General features: G+C 42.5%; 1 protein-coding gene across 18 annotated transcripts in view; it reads left to right on the forward strand.

Annotated features, from left to right (window-relative positions):
• MTMR3 (myotubularin related protein 3) overlaps positions 1 to 12,451 on the forward strand; it is a 1,044,680-nt gene extending 1,032,229 nt beyond the window's left edge. For all 18 annotated transcript variants that reach the window (XM_069214606.1, XM_069214607.1, XM_069214612.1 and 15 more), the window contains one exon: positions 8,850 to 12,451. In XM_069214606.1, coding sequence (XP_069070707.1) covers positions 8,850 to 9,021 — 172 coding nt within the window. In that variant the 3' untranslated portion in view covers positions 9,022 to 12,451. The remainder of the gene's footprint in view (positions 1 to 8,849) is intronic.
• The last annotated feature ends 708 nt before the right edge of the window (positions 12,452 to 13,159 follow it).

Genomic DNA, 13,159 nt, shown 5'->3' on the forward strand with positions numbered 1-13,159 from the left:
ATTCCAGAATGAGTCAGTGGCAGATCCCTCTCCCTGCTCCAACCAGATCTCATAATAGTGACAGATGCATCACTCCTGGGATGGGGCGGCCACACAGGAGAGGCGGAAATCAGAGGCGTCTGGTCTCTGGAGGAGTCTGGGCTCCACATCAACCTTTTGGTGATCCGACTTGCATTGAAAGCATTTCTTCCCTCTCTCAAAGGGAAAATAGTGCAGGTGTTCACAGACAACACCACCGCCATGTGGTATTGCAACAAGCAGGGCGGAGTGGGGTCGTGGACCCTTTGTCAAGAGGCTCTTCACCTCGGGACATGGCTGGAACACCAGGACATTTCCCTAATGGTTCAACATCTGGTGGGCTCTCTGAACGTCAGAGCAGACAAATTCATCCGTCGATGCCTAGTTGAACATGAATGGTGTCTCCATCAGGAGGTGACGCAAGGTCTTTTTCAGCAGTGGAGAGAGCCTTGGTTAGATCTCTTTGCCTCCGCAGAGAACAAGCAATAACAGCTGTTTTGCTCGTTGGAGTTTCCAAGGTGTCACAAGTGAAACTCAGTCCTCCTTTATACCTTCCTGCCCATACCACTTCTGCCCAGAGTTCCGAAGAAGATCAGGCAAGACCGGGGCCCAAGTAATCTTGGTGGCTCTGGACTGGGCACGAATAGTCTGGTATTCCGAGCTATTGGGCATGACCATCGATCCTCTGATCAGACTGCCCCTTCGGGAGGATCTTCTGTTGCAGCTGCAAGGGACGGGTATCCACCAGAACCTGTCCAGTCTCCGCCTCCTTGCGCGGAGATTGAGCTGCCACAGTTTACGGCTTTTGACCTTCCACCTGAAGTCTGTAATGTCATCTTGGCAGCCAGGCGTCCCTCCACCAAAACGATATACGCCTGTCAGTGGCAGAAATTTGTGGCGTGGTGTAGCAACAAATCTTTTGATCCCCTCTCTGCACCTTTCTATGAGGTTCTCCTCTTTATTCTCTCTCTTGCCCAGCAGGACTCTGCTCTGGGCACCCTTAAGGGATATTTGTCTACCATTTCTGCCTTCTTAAAGCTACCAGACCAACCTTCTCTTTTCAAATCTCCCATTGTTGGGAGGTTTCTTAAAGGCCTCACTCATATGTTTCCTCCCGTCCCGTTCATCATGCCCCAGTGGGATTTGAACTTGGTCCTCACATACCTCATGTGTGTCCCTTTCGAGCCGCTCCTCAACTGTCCTCTCTTAACCCTTACAACAGCTTTCTTGATTGCCATCACCTCTGCTCGCAGAGTAAGTGAGCTTCAGGCTCTTTCTTCAAAGCCACCATTCTTAGCAGTGCATCCTGACAAAATGGTGCAAGGTACCAGGGCCTCCTTTCTTCTCAAAGTGGTAACTCCCTTTCATGTAGGCCAATCTATCACCTTGCCTACTTTTCACGCACCCCCACAGCCCTCTCATGAGGAGGAGAGACTCCACCATCTGGACCCAAAAAGAGCATTGGCGTTCTACCTAGATCGTACCAAAGATTACCAGGTAGATTATCAGCTCTTTGTGGGATATGTGGGTGTGAAGAAAGGAAAAGGCTGTGCAGAAGAAGACCACCTCATGATGGGTAGTCCTCTGCATCAAGATGTGCTACTCTTTGGCGAAAAAGCAACCCCCTGAGTGTTTGCGCGCTCATTCAACCAGAGTAACTGCTGCTACCACAGCGTTAGCACACAGAGTTCCAGTCCTGGATATCTGCCAGGCCGCAACGTTGGCGTCCTTACATACATCCACCAGATCTTACTGCCTGGACAGTCAGGTCTGCAGGGACGGCTATTTTGGTGGTTTGATCCTGCAGGACTTTTTGGTGTGATCTTAGTGTGCAGCCCACCCCCGGGATGGTATTGCTGGGGTATCTATTCTAAGGTAAGGAATCTGCAGCTAGAAGTCTCAATCAGATGTACAAGTTACTTACCTTCGGTAACGATATATCTGGTAGAGACATATTCTAGTTGCAGATTCCTTAACAACCTGACCCCGCTTTCCTGCACTGCGAACTGATTTCTAGGGACAGGTACTTCCCTCTAAGGGCCCTAGTTTTGGTGCACCATTCTCAGTGTTCTTCATGGCTCGCGCTACTGGTATGGAAAGTTGTGAAAAGAAACTGACTCCAGCGTGCCAGAGTGGCGCCTATATTTTACCGCGCTGTCATCACAGCGACCACGATGCCTGCGGAGGCGACCGTCACCACCTAAGGGCGCGCAGGCGTACTGCTCGAAGAAAAAATCTCCGGATCCAGTCTGACACCTGGGGAAATTCTAAGGTAAGGAATCTGCAACTGGAATATATCTCTCCCAATTATATCGTTACCGAAGGTAAGTAACTTGTACGTTTAGGTCACGCCTTCCTAATACTGATTCGCAGTTGTATGCGTGAATGTTTTGCGACCGAAATGCAGTTGCAAAACATTTGCAGTATACTGCCAAATTCAATGTGGTGCTCCTATTATTAAAAAAAAATGCATTTCCAATGTTCGTAGATGATCTTAGAGGTAAGCGGTATTATCCCTGGTATTTTTTAATATCCAAGAAGGATGTGTCCTGCATCTTAGTCTGGATCTTTGAACTTGCTTCTGGTTCCTCAACCCCACAGGAGAGATTCAAAATGTTGACCCTGCAGCAGTCATATATTTCCTGCAAGGTTAGCATTGGCATTTGTCTTCGGATCTGCAGACTTTCGACTGCAGAAGGTCAAAGAAACTATCTCAGGTTCACTTCAGAAGACATACTTGTGCAGTTGAAAGTGTTTTTTTTTTTGGATTACCTTCAGCTAAAGGGTATTTACAAAGGTTATGATTGTAGCAGTGGCTTATCTACATTGATGGTATCCTCTCTGTAATCTTATCTAGAAGACAGGTTGTTAAAAGCTCCCTTGGGAGTCTTCTCTTAAGCTTTTCCTGTAAGGTATGTTTTGCACAAGCTGCTCTTTTCCATCAATGTGCCAGATCTGCATTGCATCTTTTACGGCTGCTGACAGTCTTCTTTTCTATGATTATGTTGCATATATACTAACGTAGCTGCCATCATGAACATCAATTGTACAGCAGCCTAAAAGAGGACACTTTCATTACGAATCAAGTGCTTCACACCTTGTGTTGGTGGACAAATGTGCCAACAGTGGAGAAATCACCCTTCAGGTCTCACCCCCACTAGATGCTAATAGTAACAGATGTGTCTCTCCAAGTTTTGGGAGCTTATGTGGGAAATTTATCCATAACTGGTCAGCGGTCTGGGTTGTAGTTATGGATGCATATAAATAGTATAGACATGAGGGCTATTAAAAGTTAGCTTTGAAGCTTTTCCTTCATCAGTTGCAGATATTGACAAATAACACAAGTGTAATTTCCTAATAAAAACAGGCAGGGTTCAGCTGGTTTGTGCAAAGAAGTGCTATTAATTTGAGGCTGCTTCATAGATAGGAGAGTTAAACTATCATTGGGTATGGTGATCAGGGAGAATCTGACATTGTCCTCCCCAAGCAGGTTATACTGCATTGGTCATTAACGGAAGCTTCATCCGGAGTCAGCAGATCTGTTTTGGTACGAGCACGAACAGAAAATGCAATATGATTTGCTATTGGGATTTTTCCATCAGAGTCGTTAGTATATACCTCAAATTTTTCCATAGATATTTGATATGCCTTATGCAATTTGTCATCCTTCTCTGATTCTGAAGATTATGCATTTAGTTCATCTTACAACACGCATGATGTTCTTCATTACTCCAGGGCAAAGAAGGCTAGGCTCCCAGGATTGTTACATCTCAGTTGGAGGCAGTTGTTTAGATGGGTGTTATGAGGACATTCTGCCTGTAATGGAGGAGAAAATTATTTAATCCCAATTTGAGTACTCCGTTTAAAAGCCTGAAAAACACACATATAGTTTACTAGAGGATTTAATGGAAGGCTTGTTACTGAGATCACACCCTTCCACTAGAGCATTGTGTTCGAGCAGATGGAAGGTGGTTGAGAATTGGTGTCCTTTTTTTTAATGATCCATTGTCAGCACAGACTGCGTATATGCTTCAGTTTGTCTTGTCCTTAGTGCACGGTATTAGTGTTAGCACAACGAAGAGTTGTTAGCAGCAGTTTCTGGCAGTCGGTTGTTTTTAACCAAGCAAGGTTTATTATTTAAGATGGCTTTCATTTCTAGATAGCAAAGAGATTTACATAACTTGTTATGTCCCACTCCTTTTGTAGTGCTGGTATGGGCTTAAATTTAGTTCTCTGATGGGCCATCTATTGGAGATGCTTTGTTCCTATTTGATAACGTTTGTGTCATGGAAAATGGCTTTTCTGTTGGTCATCACATCTGCTAGGGTGGTTAGTGAGTTGTAGGTTTTTTCCTCTTTACAATGTTTTCTAAACGTAGGGTTACTTTAAGGATGAAACCATTATTACCTAAACTTGCTTCTGTATTTCAAGTGAGTCCAGTTATTCCTTTGCTTTTATTTTCCCAACATATTCCCTCAAAGAGAGAGAACGATCTCTGTAGACTTGATCCAAGAAATGTGATCAATCATTATACTACTTCTTTCTGAGTAGTTGACAATCTCTTCTTTGGGCCTGAACCTACTAGAGTAGGAAATAATATGTGTAAATGTATTTCACATTGATTTAATTATTTATGCTCTGCTATGAGTTATGGACAAGGCTCCTCTTGACTCAACGCTTATTCTACTGGAGGTTTGGCTCCTAGTTTGGCATTGTTGATAAGTGCACCTGTTCAGAGAATTTGTGAAGTGGCCAGTTGGACCTCTGTATATTGTTTTGTTAGCATTATTGCCTGGACATAGACAGGAGAGATGCGTGCCTGTTTAGTAGTAATGTTCTCTAGTTGTTGTTGTTGCTACGTTTGTGCATCCTTGATGTAGGGCTTACAGTTAGCCTCCATTTTAGCTTTCGTTTTTAACCTAGCTTTTTTTTCTAGATGTGGTTTGCACATGTTTTTCCCTTGACATCAGAAAGTGCCACACACATTTATTCCCGATAGGCATTGTCACCCTGTAGTCTGCACAATTAGTTCCAGGGTCACACATTTAGCGCGCAATGTCCTTGTTATATTTTTGTGCTTGTTGGTGGCGATTCTTTCTCTCCAGACTAACCAAAGACGCTGTTCTGCACCTCTGCCAGAGTACAATAAGGATAGTGTTTTATTATTTAAACAGCGTCCGGGCGGAATTTGGCGAGAGGCACTTTGAGCTGAAGTCAGCATGGAACTGCTGTGAGCTGTGACTGAGATGGCCCCGATCTTCATCCTGAGAAGGATGATAGCCATGCAAGAGAAATGTGCAGGCTGTGTATTTAGACCGGTGCATTCGTTAATGCACTAAGACTGACTACCTGACACCTAATGTCAATATATAGGGTTAGATCATTCCAACAAGCCTGGCAGAAGGGTACTTCTGCTGTGCTCTCTTTAGTGCCTAGGTACTAATGACAGACAGAGATACCATTTGGAGCAGTTATAATGCTTGAATTGTTTGTGCATATAAAATGATCTGTCTCATCTGCTAAATAATTGCAACTCATGTTTTATTTACAAGGATAAGAACCTTTCAATAAATACTTGAAATTGTATTATCGTGTCTTTTTTTTGTGACACTTTGGGCATGCAGAAGTGACGAACGAAAAGGTTTCGATATGTTTCCAGGAATTCCTTGAGAATCGGAGAGGATGTGTTTGAGGTTACCAACCACATCTATTACCCTGTAAGGTGAGGGGTTTTAGATGTGGTACTGTGAGCTAACTAAACAAACCAACATTCACTGTGGATGTAAGACTCAGTCTCCATATTGTGAAGTTTTGTTGACCTAATACACAGTACTGCTAAATTAGCAGGAGCCATATAACATCCTCGACCCACTTCCTAATAAGATGCTTTGGGATTTGTTCTTGTACGAAATCTACCGGATGATAAATGCTGCCTAAATATTTTTGGCAAGTTATCCTAATCCATGATTATATGCCAGTGTAGGGGGTCTGTTTTACTTTCCTCAGATTTTGAGAGAATTAAAGCTGAAATACTTTGTTTTCATTTTTTTACTGTGAGCACTGGACACAATGTATATTGTATAAATGTGGAATATTACCTCAGTTTGTTTGTTGAAGATGTACTGAGCATGATGGTGACCTCATCTCATGTTGTGGAGTGGTTTAACAATATTGAGCAAAGATATAGAAAAAAATCTGACAGTGTCAGTGTTACTTTAATTTCATCCTCCCAGCTAACTTTATTGTATGGCTTGTCAGACTATAATATCTCTACTAATCACAGGTGTAGATAGTTTGCATCATTGCTTGCGACTGCAAAAGGATGCAATCTACGCCATAGGAGACAAACATTCCTGACTATAGAAGAATGGCTGTCTGAAGTGCCCAAAGTACCTCCATATGAACATGATATACGTAAGATGAATGACCAGGTGATCCTTTGAACAGATTTGGAAGCCATTGTGAGGCCCCAAATGTCAGTGTGGGATTCTTTAGAGAATTCCTTTCAGTTTAGAAAACACCCATAATCAGTCAGGCTAGCTTGAATTCAGTGGCACAGTGAGCACAGGACCCACATCTGGTCACTCCATCCATCATCCTTTGCTGTAGTAGCCCTAAGTAGGAAGTGTTTGCCCCCACCTGGTTCCTGTGCTCATTGTGCCATCGGATTTAAGCTAGCCTGGCTGATGAAGGGTGATACTCTGAAACCGGTCTCAGAATACTTGTTTCTGGTCCGGAGAGGACCTGGCTTGGCAGTTGAGGATGGACCTTTCCCATGGGGAACAGGGTCAAGACTGATTTGCATATGGCTGGGTACAAACTGGGGTGGCATGGTGAGCAATAAAAATATGGATTGAACCCAGATCGGTGACTGGGGGTGTTTCAAAAGTTACAGCACTCAATCAGTCATCCTTTTGTGTTGCTGACAGATGGTCACTGACACCCTGTGCCACATCTGAATAGACATTATATCTATGGCAAGTGCTCCACACACACAGCAGGGAATTGTTCTAATGTGTATAACTAAAAAGACTCCCCGAGAGCAGAACCAGGACTACAATTAAGTAATCTTTTCTTTTCCACTGTCACATACTTTTGGCGATAATAAAAGAATATTTTTTGTGCACCACTCAAAATGGACGATCTTCTTTTATAACTTTATCCCATTGTTCTGCAACGACAGATGATATATTATTTGGTGTGTGAGAGTATGGAGCAATAGAGTAATTACTTATTTGTTCATTCTCTAGTATAATGCGTTTTAATGAACCCCTCTGTGCCGGGGATGGGCAGGAGGAGCTATATCGTACATTAAAGCACATGTTTTTGTTTATTTGTTTTAAAATAATTGGAAGTGGTAAAACGGAATGTTAGAGTACAAGAGTACCTACGATTATGCATAGTTTATAGTTTTATTTTTCAATACATGCATTTGCTTCTGTCTGAAATCACAGTATCTCTGTACCCTATAGTTTTATCGATTCTTCTCTTATTCCCTACCCTTGCTTTCAGAAGGGAAAACTATTTTTTCATGAATATAGTCTATGAACATTACCTTAGTTTTGCAAAACCCAATTCAATGTAACTGTCACGCTGAGTGTTTGAATCAGAGTCAATGGCATAATCTGTATGGCCAAGTGAGGAGCCTACAATTGTTAGCAGTATCTGCCAGGTAATGCCAATATTCCATCTTCAAAATATCGGAATTACACTTTGTGCCCTCGTGCACCGAGATCTCTGTGTAATGCGCCTGTATCCATTGGAACTGTGCTCCATTCCCCACTGTTGGTGCCAAATGCAACTTTTAGAGATGCACAGGGCCTGATTACGACCTTAGGCGATGGGATACTCCATCACAAACGTGGTGGATATCCCGTCTGCCGTATTACAAGTTCCATTATATCCTATGAAACTTGTAAAAGGGTGGGTAGATATTCGTCACATTTGTGACGGAGCATCCCATCCGCCATGGTCGTAATCAGGCCCTTAATCTACCCTATCGTAAGATTCAATTAATTTCGTGTTGCCTTAGCCCAATTAGTTGTATTTTTTCATGTTCTGTCTAAAATAACCCTGTACTAAGAATGGTGTACATACTGGAGTGCAAGTTGGTTTTCAAAAAACTCTTAACTGTTCATGTTACATTAAATTATTTTTGGCGAATAACACATTTACTACTCACCCCTGAATGTTGTACACCTGAAATTTTTGGAAGCAAGTGAGAGAAAACACACAGATATTTCGGATACATAGTCATATCTGCTGCAGTGTTTACGATTCTTAACAATGCTAATCTCCCACACTGATTAAGTTTTCTCTATCTGCGTATTTATAATGCAAGTGTTAGAGCTGTATATTACAGCTCTGCTCGTTGTTGTTTGAACATATATTCATAGTCTAATCAGGTGATCTCGATGGTCTCCATATTTTAAAAAATGGATACTTTGCATTAATACTGTTTTATTGACTTGGCACAAATGGGTTGAGACACGTTGCCAAAAAGGAAATAATGGCACAACTAATTGATCTTACGAAGTTCTTTAAACTAAGAAGTTTAGATAGTTTCAAAGATGAATGGTGCAATTGGCATGCAAAACTAGAAGTGTGTATTTAAGCATGTACGGAACATCTAGGACCTGCAGTGTGCAGGAACCGTGTAGCGCGTAAGAACTGACATTGATATAGAGAATGAGAGAATTTAAAAGGAATTATGCAACAGAATTATTTGCTCGAGTGTAGAAAAAACAAGTGTCAAACTTTGTACTGATCAATGTATGCTTTTCTGTATTTCTTTTCACACTCGTCATTGGCTCGGCCTCTCCGTGGTGAAGGAATTGTGGGAATGTTTTCTGCTCCAGTTGCTGTAACCAGAAGGTGCCTGTTCCCAGCCAACAACTGTTCGAACCCAGCCGAGTTTGCAAGATGTGCTACAGCAACCTGCATCCCAATGGATCCACCCTTGACCATGAACTGGAGAAACCAATTGCTGCCACTTCAAACTGAAAGCCACAGCTAACGGCAGTTGGTCGCAAAACCTTTCCTACTCACATTTAAATGTTGAGGACGAGAAGAAAGGCCTGCGGATGAAGAGTGTATATCTAGGATTGCTTTACACTGCATGGACTCAGCGGGACAGTGTAATCAGTCATGCAGTTCTTTCTCTTTAATTTTTTACGTACTGTTTTTCTGGTCCCCATTGTCCCATTTATATTTATTTTTGCTTGCTGGAGAAGGACAAAAAGGGTGAGAAAAAAGGTAACCTTCCCTTACATCTGATAGCTGTTATGTGGTGGTACCAGAGACAGCTAAAACCTGATGGTTGGGAAGCATGTTAGGAAGACGTACTGGAGCAACGTTTGTGCACATTCATTCTCTGCAGCTTTTTTACTTGTGTGTTCTAGTACTGCTCTTCTTAGTGTCCTGGGTCTCGAACGACTGAAGCACTTTGATTAAGGTCCAGTGTGCCAGAGAAGCGGTTGTCTTTCATCCTTATATGTGACTTAAGCACTCTACCACTCTTCGGTCCCTTCTATTTGCATTGTGTTAAACATACACATTCTCTGCCCACCTATGCACTCCTCTGAGTATGTCTAGCACTGTGCTGTCTTTTCTTTCAGAGGGACACTCGCCATTAGGTGTTTGTCAACATTTCTGGCACAAGAGCATTACAATTGCTGTTTGTGAGACCAGATCTTCTGTGCTCATGTGTATTAGTTTTCACCTTGGATATCGCTGATACCTGATTTGTATGCTACTAAATTTAGCTGAAGGTGTAATTGCAGCTGTTTCTTTAAGATATTTTGGTCAGAGTCAGTTGTAGGTATGATAGTGGTCAGGATGATTCTACTGTATGATGAGCTGCATAAGATCAGGATGTTACCCACCACTCACACTTTGATTATCCTAGAAGAGAGGCTCAGTATGATTCACTGCTCATTGGTGATAACCGGGAAATACTGCAACTATGTCCTCATTTGGTGCTGTAGTTTTGAGGTTGTAGGGCAGTTATGATTCCCAGCTCACTGTTCATAAGAGGTGCCCCTCTTTGATGACCTTGTTGGTTCTTATTTTGGAATATGCGGGCTAATATAATGCTATTATCTTGAACTCTGTACAGTGATTTTAGAGTGATATCTTTGCCTTGCTCAGTGATTGAATGCAGGAAGACAGCAAATGCGACTCACTCTGGAACTTGGAGCATGGTGAGTGAGTGGTTAACTCTGGAGCGGTAGTTTCAAGGGACCTGCAGAGCTTATGTCGATCTGTGTTTACAGAACAGGGTTCACATAACAACATGCCTGTCCTGTAGATGTGGGTTTAAAAAGGAGTTGAGATGAAGGCCTGCTTAGAAAATGTAGGCCTACCGAAAATGTAGGCAGGAAAAGCTCAGAATAATGCTCATAATTAAGACTGTGTGCTCCGAATAATGACCTTCCCTAGGAATGTGGGCAGATTTATGAGCTTGAAGATGCTCTGACATACTCCTTCAAGCACACAGGCAAAGTGTTACAATGAAGTCATGCTCAGAGGTTGTTTGCTTTGACATTGTCACAATGATGCCCTACTCTGGCGCTTATGACTCAGGTTAGTTAGGATGATAGCCTTCTTAGGGACCTCTGCTTTACGTCAGTTATGCCCTGCTATAGACCTGTTTGCTTGTTGGTGGGGCAGAACATGTCCTGCTCAGGGACTGTAAGCAGCTCTACTGGGATTTGAAATTACCCTGTTCAAAGGGTGCCAGTGAAAAAGGAGCTATGGTTCAGAATGATGTAAGGTGCTACTTGATGACTGTCGGAAGGAGTCCGATAGTTATGAGGGGGTTCTGGACTGGCAAGAGGAAGGTGAGTATAGAAAAGAACAGAAATTTGAGCCAGGTCATTCTCTGGATTTTGGTGCTAGGAATTTATGCTACTGGCGATGTTGTTTAAGGAGATTCCAGATGATGCACCTCTCTGCAGATGTAGGCAGGAGCGTTTTGGAATGGTGCCCCAACCTGTGAATGTAGGCAGAGACAAAGTGGTTCAAGACTATGATGTGCTCTTCAACTGTGGGCATGAAATGCGGTCAGGATGATTTGGTGATCTGGGACTATGCATCATAAGAAAGATAATCCACTGCCCTAGGGGTGCAGATTGAAGAATGAAAAGATGATTTTCGGCTCCAGAGTTGTGGACATAAATATGCAGTATGATGACTTGTTAGGTGCCTGGTAGGTAGTGCTAAGAGATGGCGAAGTCAGGGGACTGCTGTGCTACCTTACTTAACACAGAGCAAGCATATATCTATTTGGGTAACAGGCAGCAGAGGGTCATGATCATGTAATTCTCCTGTAGTGACGGAGATCAAGGTTCTGTATTGCTAGATAAGAGCTCACTCGGGGAGGGGGGCAATGAGGTCGTGCTCAGAAGATTCAGAGAGAAAAGAAATGAGATGTAGATGATGCCCTTTCAGCGCAACATCGCTATAAGCTACGTCTAGACAGATCCTTCTTGTAAGAGTTGTTCATACTGAAGAGATGTTCGGTGTGTGTGTGCAGTTTTGGCACCGCTGTAGCAGTTCTGTGCCTTAAAGATTCAAACCAAGAGCAGCTTTGGGCTGATCCATGCAGATGGTGTTATGCTATGAAAGGCATCAATACAATTTATATGACAATGGTGACCGCATTCTGATGTGTGCGTGCCGTATACATCCTCTTTAATACTCTAGGAAACTGTTTCTAGTTAGAGGAGATAGATCTTGATCTCTTATCCTAATAGGTGCTGGCCTTGGTCCTAAACGCTAACCAGAACAACATTAACCATGCCCTACACTGAAAAAACAGAGTGTGTTTTTGGGCTGAACAGTGGTGTTTGCCGATGACACCCGCTCACTCCCTCCACCCAGCTGCGCAATTGGCAGAATGAAAATATCAAGAGAGAAAATAATTAAGGGAAGTGTATCTGGTGGGTGACATTGTTGCCAGGTACCATGCATTCTGGTTGCTGGCAAGGGTTAACAATTTCGAACAAAAACAGACCTCTTGTATGGCAGAGTGAGTCGAAATAGAGACCCAAAGGCGTTTTGAGGTTTCTGCCTGCATTTCTAGGTAGGTGCAATTAACTTTTGGGATGGACACATGCACATGTGATTGTGGATGCCAAGTGGAGGTGTTACGGGTTTTGAAAGACTTTGATATGTCATGAAAAAAGTCATTTGCAGCTCTTTGGCTTATCCTTTTGGCCAGTGAAGCACTTTCTTGATCACTCTTCTCCTCTGACTGTGGTGGAGAAGAGGTTTTGTCTCCGTAGCTGTAAATATATATAAATATATAAAGCCCACCTCTCCTGAAGAGGAAAGTGCTCCTATATTTTTCATTTTTTGTCAGAGCAAGAAGTAAATACTTTAGCATTGTTAAATCTATAAATAAAAGTGAAATAAAGCTTAGAGTTTTGCATGGTAGCGTTTGCCAACTTATTGTCTTTCTCCCTCTCTGTCAACAAAATGTTAGTCACCGATATTTATCACCTACATGTCCTAGTAGTGAGCCTTCCTTCCCACAACATTAGGCTATATACCAAAACCCCAAGTCACTAGACTCTTTTGTCTTTCTCCTCCTGTGAAATGTGCATGTAAAAAGAGAATCTGCCTGCCTTCCCACAGTGCTTTTTTAGTCCAAGGATTCAGGCTCCTCTTTGCATTTCTCCTCTGGATCTGCAGAACTGCCAACGTTGAGGTCTAGAGTTAGATAATTTTGGTTCAGTGACATTTTCAGGTTAAAATACTTATATCCTGCTTTGGAGGGATTGTTTATATGTTGGTATTTGCTGTGCCCTCTGAAGCTCTGTATTCAAGAAGAAAAGAAATTGGAATAGAAAAAAAGCTTTTTTTTAATCAGTGTGTTTTTATGTGCGTTCATCATTGTGTTGAAAGATGACTTCATGGGTATTCTGGATGTGGGAAAGATTCACACACATGCAGGGTTATAGTAGCAGCTTCTTCATTATTTTTGAATTAGGTTTTGAGGTAGATATTTCTTCCCGCAGATTCCACACCTTTAATAAACTTTCCAAGTGTCAGATTGGATCTGACTAAATTAATTAAAGTAATGACTCCAGCCTGGTAGTAGGTGGAATGGTTGTGACTCCTGCCCTTAATCTACATA

This window comes from Pleurodeles waltl, chromosome 11 (genome assembly GCF_031143425.1).
Source record: "Pleurodeles waltl isolate 20211129_DDA chromosome 11, aPleWal1.hap1.20221129, whole genome shotgun sequence".
Classification (NCBI taxonomy): domain Eukaryota; kingdom Metazoa; phylum Chordata; class Amphibia; order Caudata; family Salamandridae; genus Pleurodeles; species Pleurodeles waltl.